The sequence below is a fragment of the Serinus canaria genome, chromosome 8 (assembly GCF_022539315.1).
Source record: "Serinus canaria isolate serCan28SL12 chromosome 8, serCan2020, whole genome shotgun sequence".
In the NCBI taxonomy this organism is placed as follows: Eukaryota; Metazoa; Chordata; class Aves; order Passeriformes; family Fringillidae; genus Serinus; species Serinus canaria.
In genome coordinates this window covers 1679714-1696263 of record NC_066322.1, presented here as the reverse complement: position 1 = coordinate 1696263, position 16550 = coordinate 1679714, and the positions used below count along the sequence as shown (strand labels likewise).

Below are 16550 nucleotides of genomic sequence, written 5' to 3'. Positions count from 1 at the left end.
TTTTTTTGTGGGAGGAAAACAGCTCTGGACTCCTTTAATCAGGTAAAGTAGGAAAAGGTTTTAAAAGAACACCATTCCCATGGAAATTCAATTTAAAAAACTTTCCTCTGTTTAATTTATGATTAAAAAGGGAGGCACATGGAGAAAAAAAATTTATTAGACTTGTTTGTATAAAGAGTAACAAAGTGCTTACAGATTAAATTCGGCTTCCTAAGTGACATACAGAAACAATAACACTGTAAAAATAAATCTGACCTCCTTGGAGCTCATAATTACCATTTTTATATATATTTATTTATATATATATATATATATATAGACGTCTTTCTGTTATTGCCAAAACTTGAGGATCTCTTCAGAGCATTTTCCAACTCCAGGTGTGGTAGGAAAAATGATGGCAGCAGAAGGTTCCAGTTAAACCACTCATGGGCTGAGTCAAAATGTTCTTTAAAGCAATGGTGGGAGGGTTCCCAGGCCCTGGAGAGCCCAGGCTGCTCAGGATAATCCCCTCCAGGTTCTGGCCATGCACTGGGTTCTTCCCAGCTCCAGCCATTCCTGCCCTGCACATCCCTCAGCTCCAGGGCTGCACCCAGGCTGGGGCTCCAGGGGGAGAATGTGGGACTGGAGTTAGGAAAAGCAAATTATTTATCCCAAAATTGGGCTTCTCACTGAAATGCACAGCTGTGCCCACCCCTCCACACTGCTGGGGTGGCATTTTTGAACTTTTTTTTTAAATTCCCTGTAAGAGCTCAGGACTGAGGCCTGGTGGGTTTAAAAAGAGCTGAAAATTTTCCTTGCCCTGTATTTTTCTGCCAGAGTTGTTTTGTTTGTTATAAGGATTTAAGTGCCTGTGAAGGATATTTTGTCAGCCGACTTTAAAATCACGACTGGAGCCCTCTTAGAGCCCCTGGCTGAGGTTTGAGCTGAGAAATGCAGTGGATTTTCCCAGCTCACTTCATCCAGCAGGGCAGTTGCAGCTGTGGCACAGCCAGAAGCAGAGCAGGATAAAACTGCCCTGCAACAGCAGCAGCAAAGGGAGCTGGAGCTCATTTTGCCCAAACCTTTTAAATTCTTTTAATCCAACTCTTCAGTCTGTTGGCAAACGAATCCTTTATAACCACATCAGCCCAGCCAGAGTACAAATTACAGGAGTAAAAAAAAGAAAAGGAATTGCCTTGGGCACAGATAGGTTGCTGGGCATTTAAAGTCCTGACAGGATTAAAAAAAAAAATTACATTTTACTCATAATTGTTTCAAATCCTTGGATCAGGTTGTGGAAGGTGGTGCGTTCGTCGTGTTTGAAGATCCAGCACTTCCTCATCAGCTGATCCACCTGGCAACAGAACCAGGGACATTTTTAAAGGCATGAAACATTTCCTGGGGTTTTCCAGTACAAACAATGGAGCAGAGGCTCCCAGAATGAACAGGAGCACCTCAGCTCTGGGGCAGGGCCAGCAGGGAGCGGAGCAGGGGGCTTGGGGCAGCTCAGGTCTAAACCAACACAGCACTTCCAGCTGGGGAGCTGCACCCCAGGAACTGCCAACATCAGAAGGATTCCCAGCCCAGGGGATTTTCACAGATCCAGGTACTGCAGCAAGTCCCTGCCCCCTCTGAAGGGACACCACAGACTTGGGAATATTAGTTTCAAAAAACATTTTAAAAAAATGCTTGAAAACCCTGGCAGTGCCTTTTCCCAGCACTGCTGAAGGCTTTCCTACCTGAGTGGCCTGGGAAGTGTCGCCCTCTGGGGCTGAACCTGTGTCCAGCAGGGACAGATGGACAGACCTTCCTCCCTCTCCCATCCATCCATCCATCCATCCATCATCCATCCATCCATCCATCCATCCATCCATCCATCCATCCATCCATCCATCCATCCATCATCCCTCCATCCCTCCACCCACCCATCCATCCATCCATCCATCCATCCATCCATCCATCCATCCATCCATCCATCCATCCATCCATCCATCCATCCATCCATCCATCCAGCCATCCATCATCCCTCCATCCCATCCACCATCCATCCATCCATCCATCCATCCATCCATCCATCCATCATCCATCCATCCATCATCCATCATCCATCCATCCATCCATCCAACCATCCATCCATCCCTCCATCCATTATCCATCCATCCATCCCTCCATCACCTCCTCAGGACAGGTGGGTGGCCGTGGCAGCCGTTTGTCATCCTGCAGGACCCTCACGAGCCGTGCCACCGTCATCTGTCCCTGCGTGGGGCCGATCATCTTCAGGAATTCCTGTGGGGACAGCGGGGTCAGCTGGGAGTCCCTCACCCCATGCCAGGAGCAGCCCCAGGTGTTTCCCAGACAATCCTGGTGGAAGGTGCTCCCCACGGAAGGGGTGGAAGGAGAGGAGCGTTAAGGTCCCTCCCTCCCTCCCCAGCTGAGCCCGCGATTCTCTGACTGCTGCTCTGGGTGCCCAGAACAAGAACAATATTTTTAGGGGATGGGATTGAAGCAGCCCTGGCAGCGTTTGTGTGCCAGCCACTCACCGCCATGGGGCTGGACTCGGAGTCACAGTAGGTGAGGAGCTCGTAGAGCGTCACCCCGAAGGACCACACGTCGGAGGCGATGTAGAACTTGCTCTGCAGCAAACACTCCGGGGCGTACCTGGGGACACGAGGGGACAGCGTCACACCCTGGGGCCCAGCCCTGCTCACACACAGCCTGAGTGACTCAAGAGCCACAGCTGTGTTCGTGGGGCCTTGCACATAAATTAAAAAGTGATAAATAAGGTGTGTTCCACCTCACAGCGAGGCACGGTGACACCAAGGAGACCCAGCCCAAAATAGTGGGGAAATGGATCATGAAGTGCAGGAAGAAATAAACAGCACAAGAGGTGAGTGCAGCCCACCAGGTGCCTTTTCCTTGCTCTCATGGTGTATCTTAGGCCTCATAAAACCAGGAGAACCCGGGGAGTGCAGGAGCAGAGGGGTCCCTGTCCCCAGGCCGTACCAGAAGACGGGGCTGTCGCGGTCATCCTTGACGGTGTAATATTCCTTATCTGTCTCGATGGCCTTGGTGAGCCCAAAGTCCCCAATCTTCACCCTGTTCTCACTCTCCACGAGGACATTCCTGGCTGCCAGGTCACGGTGCACGTACTGACAGGAGCCCAGGTAGTCCATGCCCTGAGAGAGGAGAAAAGAAGCCTCTAATTTCCTTTCCCTTTATTTCTCCAACACTTTAATCCCTTCTTCTCCAGTCACTGCTTCACAAGGCCTGACCGTGCTCTGCACTCTCATCTCCATCCCTTTAGACTTCACCTTGCTCCTTTCCTCTTGCCAGCCCATTCCAAGTGCTGCCCTCCCTCCTGATCCTCCAAAGCCTCCCACAGGAACAACTTTTCAGAGCAAACTTTGGAACCTGGAACCTCCTCATTATTCCCCAGCTGATCCTTGTGCCACTGGCACCCAAAGCGTGGGAAGGATTGCTTTAGGATTCTGATCCTTGGGGACAGAGATGGAGAATGGGTTTGTTGCTGATGTTCTCCACCCCCCTCACCCAGCTGATGGAGCTGCAGGCTCGGGCCCAGCTCACCTTGCAGATCTGAACTGCATATCTGAGCAGCTGCTTGAGGTTGATCTTGTTCTTGTTCCGTGGGAGATACTCCTTCAGGCTCCCAGAGGGAAGGAATTCCATGATGAGTTTAATCCCACTTCCTCCTAAAGAACAGAGCATGTTTGGTTTGCAGACCCTTCTCAACAGCTTTTATACAAACCCAGAGCACCGGCAGCATTTTAAACATCCTGTGGCTCGTTCCCATCATCCATCCCTGAGCCAATGCACAGGAAAACCTGCTCCAGGCAGGAAATTTATAAATTCTAAAGGAAATCCCATACACTGTTTAATATTCTGCAAGATTTACCATCTTCTGTGCAAATCCCCTTGTACTTGACGATGTTGTCGTGATAAAGATTCCTCAGGATTTCAATTTCCTTCTTGAGGTCAGCAATGTGATTCCCTCCACTCTCTGGCTTCAGGGATTTCACTGCCACCTGCTCCCCTGTGTTGTCACCTTCTGGGTCATATCTGCACAGCTCCACCTTGCCAAAGTGGCCCTGGGAGGGAGAGAAAGGAGCAACCTCGAGGACAATGCTCAGACAGTGACACTCAGGCACTGATTTGGGTGTCTGTGTGACACAGCAGGGGCTGTGGGGACACACAGGCACTGATTTGGGTGAATGTGTGACACAGCAGGGGCTGTGGGGACAGCCAGGCACTGATTTGGGTGTGTGTGACACAGCAGGGCTGTGGGGACAGCCAGGCACTGATTTGGGTTCATGTGGCTGTGGGGACAGCCAGGAGCACTGGCTGTGTTCTGGGGGTGACATTGCTCTCACCTCCCCCAAATCCCGGATTCTTTTCAAGAACCTCTTCTCAAAGAGGGTGGGATCCACCTCGGTGACGGGTTTCTTCTCCGAGACAATATCAGGATCTGGGGGGAAACATCCCAGGTCAGATTCCTGCCTGCTCTGACACTCCTTGCTCTATTGCCACTCTCCCACCTTTCCCTCCTTAGATCCCAGCTGCTTCCTGACAGGGAATTCTCCATCCCCTCATGCCAGTCTGGATCTGCTTCCACACCCAGACTTCTCTGGGTGAACTTCCCACCCTGGAGCAGCTCCTCAGTTTCCATGAGGTTGGAAGGAGATGCTCTTCCAGGTCCCTCCCAGCCCAGGATTCCATGATCCCTCCCTCCCTCCAGGCCTTACTCTGCTCCTCCAGTTTGTTGATGTCCCTCATGATGGCCCTGAAGAAGGGTCTCTGGTGGGGGTCGTAGTTCATGCACTGCTTCATCAGGTCAGCCAGCTCCTTGCAGGATGGCGTGGCCAGCACAAAGTGCCCCTCGTAGAATCTCTCTTTCTGTGGGAGCAGACAGACATCCCAGGGATTTTAACTTCCACAGCTCCCAGTTCTGAGCTGGGCAGTGGCTGGGCTCGAGGATCTCTCAGGTCTTTCCTAACCCGAGCAGTTCTGTGATTCTACATCAGAGGATGTGACCATGAAATCCTTATTTCAATGTGAGCTTTGCCAAGGCAATGCCCCAGTTCAGCTGCAACCTGGATCTTTAGAGAATTCCTCTTGTGCTGGGTCTGCAGCAACCACTCAACACCACAAAGTGTTTAAAAGTGCTGAGTATTTCCACTTTCAGGAATCGTTTCCTGCCAGGTTTTCCCAGTTATTTCTGCACCAGGAAATGTTTGCCAAGGACACCGTGGGTGCTCCTCACAGCCCTGGGAGGTCCCAGCTCCAGGCCAGGTGGGACAAGGCTGGGATGGGCATTCCCAGCCCTGCAGGGCTGTGGCCACAGGCAGGGAGGGCACAGCAAGAGGGATTCCAATTCTCTGAGCTGCCTGAACAGCAGCAGTGGCCCCTGGGAGACCCTTGTGGTCAGTTCAAAAGAAACAAGAGATGTTTGGGAGAATCTCAGCTTCTAACTGGACACAGGGGTTAGAAAAGGCTGGGAGAGATGGGATTGTCCAGTCTGGGGAGGAGAAGGCTCCAGGGAGAGCTCAGAACCCCTGGCAGGGCCTGAAGGGGCTCCAGGAGAGCTGGAGAGGGACTGGGGACAAGGATGGAGGGACAGGACAAGGGGGAAAACGGAAGGGCCCAAGAGGATGGACCCAAGTTTGTGTAACAGCTTTACCTCTGCTAAGGTCTTGTCTTTCAGGGGAGTTTCTCCATTGTAGCAGATTTCCCACAGGGTTGTACCAAAACTCCACTTGTCTGCAGCAATGCTGAGGTTCTTGGAATCCTCCACACACTCAGGTGCAATCCAGGGGATCCGCTCGACGCGCTCTGGGGTGAAACACATCGGGGGGAAATGGCACAGGGGGAAACTGAACTGCTCCTGTCTGAAATAAACTGCAGCTGCAGAACTTCTCCTCTTGCTTTACTCTCAAATTCCTGCTTTCAGGATTTCACAGGCTCTTGCCTGGAGCCATCCACAAACTGAGATTCCTTCTGTCTCATCTCACTGCACACAACATTTTGTAAGAGAAATGAATGCTCTGAACAGCCCCTGAGTATTGGCAGACCCATGACAGCTGATCCCTGCTCCATGCAAACACAGGGTGTGTGTGTGACAGCTGATCCCTGCTCCATGAACACAGGGTGTGTGTGTATGACAGCTGATCCCTGCTCCATGAACACAGGGTGTGTGTGTGACAGCTGATCCCTGCTCCATGAACACAGGGTGTGTGTGTGACAGCTGATTCCTGCTCCATGAACACAGGGTGTGTGTGACAGCTGATCCCTGCTCCATGCACACAGGGTGTGTGTGTGACAGCTGATCCCTGCTCCATGAACACAGGGTGTGTGTGTGACAGCTGATCCCTGCTCCATGCACACAGGGTGTGTGTGTGACAGCTGATCCCTGCTCCATGAACACAGGGTGTGTGTGTGACAGCTGATCCCTGCTCCATGCACACAGGGTGTGTGTGTGACAGCTGATCCCTGCCATGCTCCATGAACACAGGGTGTGTGTGTGACAGCTGATCCCTGCTCCATGCACACAGGGTGTGTGTGTGACAGCTGATCCCTGCTCCATGAACACAGGGTGTGTGTGTGACAGCTGATCCCTGCTCCATGAACACAGGGGGTGTGTGTGACAGCTGATCCCTGCTCCATGAACACAGGGGTGTGACAGTGACCGCTCAGCAAGGTGTTGTGTGACAGCTGATCCCTGCTCCATGAACACAGGGTGTGTGTGTGACAGCTGATCCCTGCTCCATGCAAACACAGGGGGTGTGTGTGACAGCTGATCCCTGCTCCATGAACACAGGGTGTGTGTGTGACAGCTGATCCCTACTCCTGCTATTGCAGCTCTGGCTGCTAGAAATGCCATTTCTGGCCATACCTTGCCTGGAGAGCACCGTGATGGGGATTCCTGGGTCACTCAGCTTGATGAAGGGCCCATACTCGGTGTCAATGCCCTCTCTGGCCAGCAGGATGTTCTTGGTGCACACATTGCCATGCACCAAATCCTTGTCCTCCTACAGAAAAGCAGGGAAAGAACAGTGAGAGGGATGTGGGTGCTCCAGGATATCCACACCACAGGGGATCTCTGAAGGGCTCCAAGCTGAAATCCAAAATTACACCAGGGAAGAAATTGGAGCTCTGCAAGTGCTCCAGGATATCCAGACCACATTGGATCTCTAAAATATTCTGAGCTGAAATCCAAAATGACACCTGGGAAGAAACTGGAGGAAGAGAAGGAAAGGAGGAGCAGGGAGATGGAGTGCTCCCACTCCAGCACTTTTCCTGGGAGAGAAATGTAATCCCAGCTAGGCCCCAGTGCCTTTGCCAAGGTGTCTCTTACCAGGTAGCTCAGGGCACTTGCAAGTTGTTTGGCCACTTTGAATTTCCAGGGGGTGGTGAGAACTTCACTTTTCTTATGCATGAACAGATCCAGAGGCCCACATTCAACAAACTCTTCCACCATGATATCTACAGAGGCAGGAGCACAAAGTCAGGGCTGCAATGAATTGTTTGGACTCATTGAATCTGTGTTCCAGATGGAAAATGTTGGAAAATGTTTTTATTTCACCGTGCCCAAGGTTTATTTCAGTGCTCAGAGTCCAGATTAAAAGGCTGAGGGGCTTTGTGTGGCAAATGAACATCAAACCTGGAACCAGGCATTCCAAAAGTGGAATTTTAATGCACAGAACAGCTCAGAAAAATCAGCAACAGGCTGCTGTGTTCCCCCGTGCTCTGGTACCAAAATTCCTTCAGCACGGCCCTATTTGACACCCACATGTAACTCAAATTCCTCTCCTGAGCCTGGAAGAGCTCAGGCTCGGGCATTAACCAATTTCTCTTTTAATTTTCTAAAGCTCTGCTCTCCTCCTGGTGTCCACACCACATTGGGACTGTCTTGGCTTAAGAAGTCACATAAAGGTGGATTGCATACATTTACATTTTTTATGTATTTATATTTTACATGTATAAACATTAAAATGTATACATATAAATGTGTACATGCTTTATATCTATAAATATTACAAATATACATTTATTTCATACAAATGAATGTATATTGGTAATAGAGGTAATAAATTTAATTGTGCTTTATATCCACACTGCCCCTGGCCCTCTGGCATTCCAGCCTTAGGGAAGGCTCAAACACAGAGTTGGAAAGGAAAATTTATTGGGAGAATTATTTAGAGCTGCTCTGCTGCCCCAATTCCACCCTGGGAAGCTCCAGAGGCAGCAGCTGCCTGCCCTGTCCCTGTCCCCATGTCCCTCCCAGCTGCCACTCCCTGTCCCTGGCAGGTGCCAGCCCTGTCCCTGTGTCCCTTCCAGGTGCCATTCCCTGTCCCCATGTCCCCCTCAGGTGCCATCCCCGTGTTCCTGCCAGGTGCCCTTCCCTGTCCCTGTCCCCATAACCCCTCCAGGTGCCATTCCCTGTTCCCCCGGCCCTGCCAGGTGCCACTCCCTGTCCCTGTGTCCCCCCCAGGTACCACTCCCTGTCCCTGTGTCCCCCCCAGGTGCCACTCCCGGTCCCTGTGTCCCTGGTGGTGGCAGGTGTGTCACTCACTCTCCAGGTCGCGGACGCAGACGCCGTGCAGGAGCACGATGTGTTTGTGGGACACCTGTCTCATCATGCTGGCTGTCTCGAAGAATGCCTGGGGACAGGGGAGAAACCACCTCCAGCTGCTGCTCCTGAGCAGCCTCCTGGAGCCCAGCCCACCCCAGCAGCAGGGACAGCAGCACAGAACAGCCCTGGGGTGAGGGACACAAAGGGACAGCAGCACAGAACAGCCCTGGGGTGAGGGACACAAAGGGACAGCAGCACAGAACAGCCCTGGGGTCAGGGACACAGAGGGACAGCAGCACAGAACAGCCCTGGGGTGAGGGACACAGAGGGACAGCAGCACAGAACAGCCCTGGGGTCAGGGACACAGAGGGACAGCAGCACAGAACAGCCCTGGGGTCAGGGACACAGAGGGACAGCAGCACAGAACAGCCCTGGGTCCAGGGACACAGAGGGACAGCAGCACAGAACAGCCCTGGGTCCAGGGACACAGAGGGACAGCAGCAAATTTTTTATATTAAAGAAAATATAGACAAAAGAAGAACTTGCCAGGGAAATGTCTCTGTGGCTGGGGTCCAGGACTTTGAGCAGCACTCGGATCTCTCTCTCGTTCTGGTACCCTTCGTTCTCATCATCCTTAAGGCTCAGCATCCCTGAGTAAATCTGGGTCCTGGTGCCTCTTCCCAGGTGTTCTCCCTGACACACAGCAGCAGGGGTTTGTCAGGAGGAAGCAAAGAAGATTTACACAAATTTTTACTGGAATCTGCACTTCTTTCTGTCAGGCTGAAACTGTCCCAGTGAGAGCCCAATGCCAGGGAGCTGCTTTTGCTTCAGTGAGCTTGGTGCCTTGTTGTCCTCTCAAACCATGACACTTGTGCAGGCTGAGCTGGAGCAGAGGCTGGGCAGAGCTCCAGAATGAAGCAGGGATTGATTCCAAGGATCTCCTCCATGGATCCACCTTGGGCAGCACCAGAGCCCAGCCAGGGCTGCACCCAAGATGACCCAAAATGGCCCCAAAATGCCCGGCCGGGCACGGGGTCTCTCCCTGGGATCAGCTCTGCTCCATTCCCACCTTGCAGTTCATTGTCCCAGCCCAGCTTTAGCCCAGGCACTCCCACCCTGCTTGTTTTTCTCTCTCCAGCCCACGGGGTTTGTGCTCCTGGGCTGAGATTGGGATCATTTGTCCTTGGTGCCCAGCTGGAGCAGGAATTGTTTTGTCTCCCTGCTCTGGGCAGAGCTCACCATGCCCTGATGGGAACCCAGACAAAGCAGCACAGAATGTGAAACTATAAAAGCCAAAACCTGAGGCATCAAGCTCAGAGCATCCTCCCCATGTGAATTCCTTGGATATTGCACCTCCACATCACCCAAGGGGTTCCTTGGGATTGAGCATTCTCAGACTAAACAAAAGAATAAACAACAGCTGGGGCTCTAATTCACAAAGTGCTGCTGAGGTGATCTTTAATGTGTTTCCAAAAGTGAGAGGAAGCAATATTTCACTGCAAGGCTTTGTTTGGGGAAGCAATTTCCTCCAAAATAACATCCTGCCTTGGGATATTTTTGCAGGATGCTGATTGTAAACACACCAACCCAAACCCAATCTCTGTCTGCAGTGATGCAAATAAAAAACCCCAATACCTTTTTATTCCACAGAAGAAGCCAAGGGCACGACTTAAGAGCTCTTTTGGCAACATTAAATCTGATTTAAGTGTATTCAAGGCCCTGTGTATTTGTTGAGGTTTATTCAGGTGACCTGAATAAGTAACTACAAACAAGGGGAAATTTGAAAATTTGGGGAGGCTTAAACACAGAATTCTGACTGCTCAGAGCTTTTGAATGCTTCACCTTTTTTTACTGCAGAATGTTGTCTTAAACCTCTGTTTCTCTGATAAGTCAGGCTTTAAAAAATACACCCACAACAAACCAGCTCTTAAAACTCCCAAGAAATGACCTTAAAACCCCTGTTTTCCATTAGAAAACTTGAATATCAATTTCCTTTCACTCCTGAGCTCTTCTTTGTCCACACAAAGCCATACAAGCAGCAGGATTCTGCAAGCAGAGGCTTAAATCCAAATAAACAAATAAAAAATAAGTAAAGCTCCAGCTGAGGTTTGCTGAGGGGAGCTGGGAGGGGCAGAGAAGGCAGCAGGGCTGGTTTGGTGTCCCCTGCAGGGCTCAGGGACAGCCACACTCCTGGCTCCCAGGGCAGCTCAGCACCTGGGGGATTTGGGATGCATTAGAGATGGGACCTCTGGGCTGCTGCACATGAGGGATTTGGTTTTTTTATCTTCTGCATGGGCAGGAAGGGTGAGTGGGGCTCCCATCTTCCCTGAGTGGCTCAGAGGGTCACAAGACCTCTACTCACAATCCTTTATTCAGGATTTATTAACCAATAAAACACTGCCAATGGGGATATTGATGCTTTTGACCCAATCCTTGCATATTTTATGGACTCATGGTACAGTGTGAGCTTTCTTAGGCAATCCTGTTATGGCACACAAACCTTCAGTGCTGCATCCTAAACCTCCTGTTACCTTTGTAACTACTTTTATTTTTTCCATATCTTAAACTCTAAAACTCTAAACTTTCCTGTACTTAGCTTAACGTGTCTGCTTTAAAAATATACATTTATTTCATAAACCCACATTCTCCCTTCTGGCCCCTCAGTTTGGGAGCCTTTCCCAAGATCTCAGGTCAAACCCTGGGTTTCATCCTAAGCTTTAGATGACACCCCCAAGGTTCTGGGGCTCCCTCCCCGCCCCCCCAGGCCCCACCTGCACAATCTCCTCCTTGCGGATCCGGTGGAAGCTCAGCTGCCCCATGGGATACACTGGCTGCCACTCCTGGGCCTTCTTGGTGGCCACCAGCAGGTTGGAGATTTCTGCAAGGCAGAGGGAGAAAATATCCTTAAAGCTTTCCAGAGAAACTGCACTCCCCCTTCTCAGTACCAACAGGGATGGAAAGGCATTAAAATTCCACAAAAAAGGAGGAAAAATAAACTTGGGCTTGATTTCTGCTCCTCATTCAACAGAGAAATCACTACAGCACAGTTTCATGTTTTAAATACAGAGTTATCATCAGCCAGATCAGGGTGATTTTGAACAACTGAACAGAGTTTTCTGCACAAAGACTGAAAGGGAAAAGACCTGTGCTGTAGATGGAATAAAATGGAATAAAACATCCCCCACCCCCTCCTGCCAACAGGGCCAGTGTGCAAGGGGGAGTCTCATTTCCTCTTCACCTCCTTCCAAACTCCCTCTACCCTGGGAAGCACCAAAAGTGTTCCCAGGGCACTGGAATTCAGCTGGGGAATGGGGAATGAGCAGAAGGAACAGACTCAAAAATCCCCTTCCCACTGCTGCAGGGCAGATGCAGAAGTTTTGCACAGGAATTCTGCCCTCCTGGCATTATTTACTGGGACTGGGAGGTGTGTGGGCAGCTGGGCTTCCTCCTGCTGTGAGCAGAAGCTGGCACTAAATCATCTTCTGGAATTCTGGAATCACCAGGACTCACCACACCCTGCTCCAGTCCTGCATCCCTTGAATATCTGATCAAATATTCAAAAAGAAGGAAAAACCCACCAGGGAAGGGACAGAACAGGGAACATGCACTGAATCCTGCTGCAACTAAAGCCAGGGAGAAGCTGAAGAGGGCAATCAACTCCCTGACCCTTTTTATTTCATTTTATCCCAAATCCAGCCAGCAAAATGAAACCCAAATATCAGCAGTGCAACGTGCCCCTGCTCCAGAGCCTGAGCCACGTTCTTGGTGCAGAGTTTGAGCAGCTCAGGGGCTCTCCCAAGGCCTGAGAGCAGCAGGTGATTGATGTGGCTCAGTCATTCCCCTGCCCTAACAGGAAACCATTATCAGCTCAGCACAATCACCCCACTGTGCTTCCTCTCTCACACCAAGCCAGCTGCAAGGCTCTCAGAGTTCATAGCAAACAGCTCCAGAGAGGGCTGGCAGCACCCAACAAGTGTCCCATTGTCCCTCAGATGGCACCTCACAGATGATTTCATGCCACCAGGCTCTTCAGGACATCAGTTTTGGGATCAAAACCCTTCCCTGCTGCCTGCTGCAGATGAGTTATTAAACAGCAGCTCACAGTGGGAGCAAACCCAGCAGGTCCCAACCTGTTTTCCCCTCCTCAAACCTGCCCATAGCATCTGACAAAACTCCTCCACAGAAAAGGAAAAACCTTTAAACCTTTTCTCTCTTTTTTTTTTACAGAGCTCCACACCAGGACACAGCACCAAAAATACACTAAAAGAGTCTGGAGATTGTTCCCTTGCAACAAGAAAACCCTGCAAGGCCAGGCTACCTCTGGGTCTGGGCTGGCAGCACCTCTTCAGGGTGAAGCTGATGTTGTCTGTCCTCAGGATCTGTCCCTTCAGGTGATCCATGAGGTCCTTCAGGGATGCAAAGGATTTGTTGGAGCCATGGAGGAAGTACCCTCCTTTCTTCACCTCGATCTGGAAGTTCTTGTAGGGGCCTGAGTTATTCATCACCTGGGGTTGGAGGGAAAAGAAAGGAAATTGGAGCACTGGAGTGAAGGAATTGCTTGTAAAGCCACCAAAGCTTCCCAAAACCTTGGCATCACATGCAGCACCAGCTCATCAAGGTCCTCAAATCAAACTGCAATAGAGTACAAAAAAACCCTAAAATTCCTGGAATTTTCACTCCCAGGAATGCTCAAAGAGAAGAGCAGCAACATAAAGATGCAAACAAGCCCAAATTATGGCTTTTTTTTTGCAGAGCCTGAAATTCTGAAGAATTGCAGAATCTGGAGCAGGGTTTCAAAATCTCAATTTAAAAATAGCAAAACTCCCTCTCCCACCCCAGACTGAAATGAGATTTCAGGCTGGTGTTGAGATCCTCCAGTTTCACTGGGGAAGGGCTGAACTCCTGAACTTCCCCATCCCAAGAGCTCTCAGAGCCTCTCCTCTGCAGCTTTGGGTCACCTCCCCCTTCCCTCTTTTCCAAGACATAATTCCTTTCTTATTTAAAAGAGAGAGCTGATCATCCTTTTTTTTTTTTTTAATATCTACAGGACATAAATCCAATATCAAATATCCCTTCCTGATTCCATCACCATTTTCTGCTAAGAGAAGGATTTATGTTATTATTATTTATTATCTATTATTTACTACTTTATTTATTATGTATTATTTAATTTATTATTTATTATTATTCTTGTGTGAACACTTTAAATATCCTCCCAAACCACCAAGTCAGCTGCAGGCTTCCAGCTGAGGCTGGTGTGGGAATAAAATCCATCAAGGGAATTAAACCCACGCCCAGAAAGGCTGCAGGGAAGCTGAGCCATGCTCAAGGCAAAGGGAAGTGACAAATTCTCCATGTCATGAGTTTAAAATGCTTCATTTTATCATGATCCTGCTCAGTCTGACTGGGAGGAATGGAGCTGTTCTGGGTCTAACTAATCCCACTCAGAGAGAGAGCACAAAGGGCTGGGGAAAAAAGCCAATTCCCTGCCCAGAGCTCAGGGTGAGTGCCCTGAGGACCAAACCCCATGGCCAGGGCTTGCAGGGAGCAGATTCCAGCTGGGAATGGGCAGGTGCCTGTACCTCTGAGCCTTCCAGACAGGTGACAGTCATCAGGATGTGGTTGAAGTTGGTGCAGCTCCACCTCAGCACGTACATGCCCACCTCGTTGCCCTCCTGCCTCAGCTTGTTGATGGCATATTCCGTGCTGGAAGGGAAGGGAGAGTGAGAAAAACCAGCCAAAAATCTGCTTTTGGGGTGGAACAGGAGAGCAAACCTCTGTTTGGGGGCTAACAGTGACTTAGAAATAGTTATATTGTTATTAGAGTGGGGTTGAAGGGCTGCACAGAGCAAGGGAGGAAGGATTTCATAAAGGGAATTCTGCAGTCAACACTGTGCAGGTGCACTCCTGGATTTCTACAGTTTGCAGCTTAAATAAAGGGAATAAAGGGAATAATAAATAGATATTAATAAAGGGAATAATAATAAAATAAAAATAAATAAAATAATAAATAAGAATTAAAATTTTCCCAATAAAGGGAAAACCACAAAAGTGGGGGGAGGGAAGAGAATTCCTTTAGGTGTTTAAAAACCCAAGGCTTTGTTCATCCACCCAAGGACTCCTGGGGTGAGTGAAGAGACACTTCTACTCTCTACCTAAAATATTCGCCTGTGTCCATGGAGAAAACTCTTGGAACACTCCTTTAGTGCAGAAACACTGAGTTTATAGATGAGTAAGGAGAGAAACACTGATTTTTTTTTTTTCCTTTAACAAAATGAAGATTTGGTAACCACCACCCACCCAAACCCTGAATTTCCTCAGTGGATTCACCGTGAGAGGAATGATCAAAAACAAAACCCCAAAATGCAGAAGAGACTGACCAGATGGGCCCAAAATGCAGAAGGGACTGAGCAAATGGGCCCAAAACCCCAAAATTCAGGAGGAACTGAGCAGATGGACCCATAACCCCAAAATTCAGGAGGAACTGACCAGATGGACCCATAACCCCAGAACACAGGAGGGACTGAGCAGATGGACCCATAACCCCAGAACACAGGAAGGACTGACCAGATGGACCCATAACCCCAGAACACAGGAGGAACTGACCAGATGGACCCATAACCCCAAAATTCAGGAGGAACTGACCAGATGGACCCATAACCCCAGAATTCAGGAGGCACTGACCAGATGGACCCATAACCCCAGAACACAGGAGGAACTGACCAGATGGGCCCATAACCCCAAAATACAGAAGGGACTGAGCAGATGGACCCATAACCCCAAAATTCAGGAGGGACTGACCAGATGGACCCATAACCCCAGAACACAGGAGGAACTGACCAGATGGACCCATAACCCCAGAATACAGGAGGAACTGAGCAGATGGGCCCATAACCCCAGAACACAGGAGGAACTGACCAGATGGGCCCGTGGCAGCCGTTCCTGATGTTGTGCTGGATGAGAGGAGGAGCCACGTCGGTGCACAGGTAGTGGTGGGCGTCGGCGGTCAGCCTGAAGTAGCCATCGACCAGCGAGGTGAAGGAGAGCGCCTCGGCGTGCGAGCCCAGCCGCAGCTCCTGCCAACACAGCACGGGCACGGCCATCAGCACTGCCCCAAGGGGGACAGACACTGAACCCTCCTCTCCCAAAATCCTGGCATCGCCTGGAGGAGCAGCTCATCCCCCGCTCCTCAGGGAAGGGTCTTTCAAAGCAGGAAAAAGCCTAAAAGTCCTGGAATTGTCACCACCAGGAAGGCTCAAAGAGAAGAGCAGCGACATCACCCAACAAAAAAGGGGTTTTTTTAAAAAAGTTTTAAAAGATTTTATTCCATTATCAGTCTCACTGAAGGGTGAGACATAACAGATGCAAAACTCTACGCCATTCTATCAGAACCCATTTACTAGTCAGACTTTATAAATGTTTTTATAAATCAGCTTTTGCCACACAATGCTGCCAATACTTCTAACACCAATCACCTACATTTTTAACCATATTTTACCTGTATTTTTACCTACATTTAACACCAATCACCTATATTTTTACCTATGTTTTAATCTATATTTTCACCTACATTTAACACCAATCACCTAGATTTTACCTATATTTTAACCTATATTTAACACCAATCACCTATATTTTACCTATATCTAACATCAATCACTTACATTTTTACCCATATTTCACACCAATCACCTATATTGTTACCCATATTGTACCATATTTTTACCTATATTTAGCACCAATCACCTACATTTTTACCTATATTTTAACCTATATTTAACACCAATCACCTATATTTTTACCTATATTTTAATCTACATTTTTACCTATATTTAACACCAATCATCTATATTTTTACCCATATTTTACCTATATTTTTACCGCTCTTTAGCATCAATCATCTTGATTTTTACCTATCTTTTTACCTATATTTAACACCAATCACCTATATTTTACCTATATTTTTACTGTATTTAACACCAAT

At 49.2% G+C, this 16550-nt stretch overlaps 1 protein-coding gene across 1 annotated transcript in view; it reads right to left on the bottom strand.

Moving 5' to 3' along the window:
- Positions 1–139: 139 nt before the first annotated feature.
- JAK1 (Janus kinase 1) overlaps positions 140–16550 on the bottom strand; it is a 55492-nt gene continuing 39081 nt past the window's right edge. The window contains exons 9-25 of the mRNA XM_050977321.1: positions 15485–15642; positions 14149–14272; positions 12885–13071; positions 11338–11444; positions 9113–9259; positions 8567–8654; positions 7349–7476; positions 6887–7022; positions 5675–5826; positions 4740–4890; positions 4368–4462; positions 3893–4085; positions 3565–3689; positions 2983–3155; positions 2520–2637; positions 2155–2265; positions 140–1333 (exon numbers count right to left, since the gene is read on the bottom strand). Of these exons, the coding sequence (XP_050833278.1) occupies positions 1232–1333; positions 2155–2265; positions 2520–2637; positions 2983–3155; positions 3565–3689; positions 3893–4085; positions 4368–4462; positions 4740–4890; positions 5675–5826; positions 6887–7022; positions 7349–7476; positions 8567–8654; positions 9113–9259; positions 11338–11444; positions 12885–13071; positions 14149–14272; positions 15485–15642 (2295 nt within the window). The 3' untranslated portion in view covers positions 140–1231. The remainder of the gene's footprint in view (positions 1334–2154; positions 2266–2519; positions 2638–2982; positions 3156–3564; positions 3690–3892; positions 4086–4367; positions 4463–4739; positions 4891–5674; positions 5827–6886; positions 7023–7348; positions 7477–8566; positions 8655–9112; positions 9260–11337; positions 11445–12884; positions 13072–14148; positions 14273–15484; positions 15643–16550) is intronic.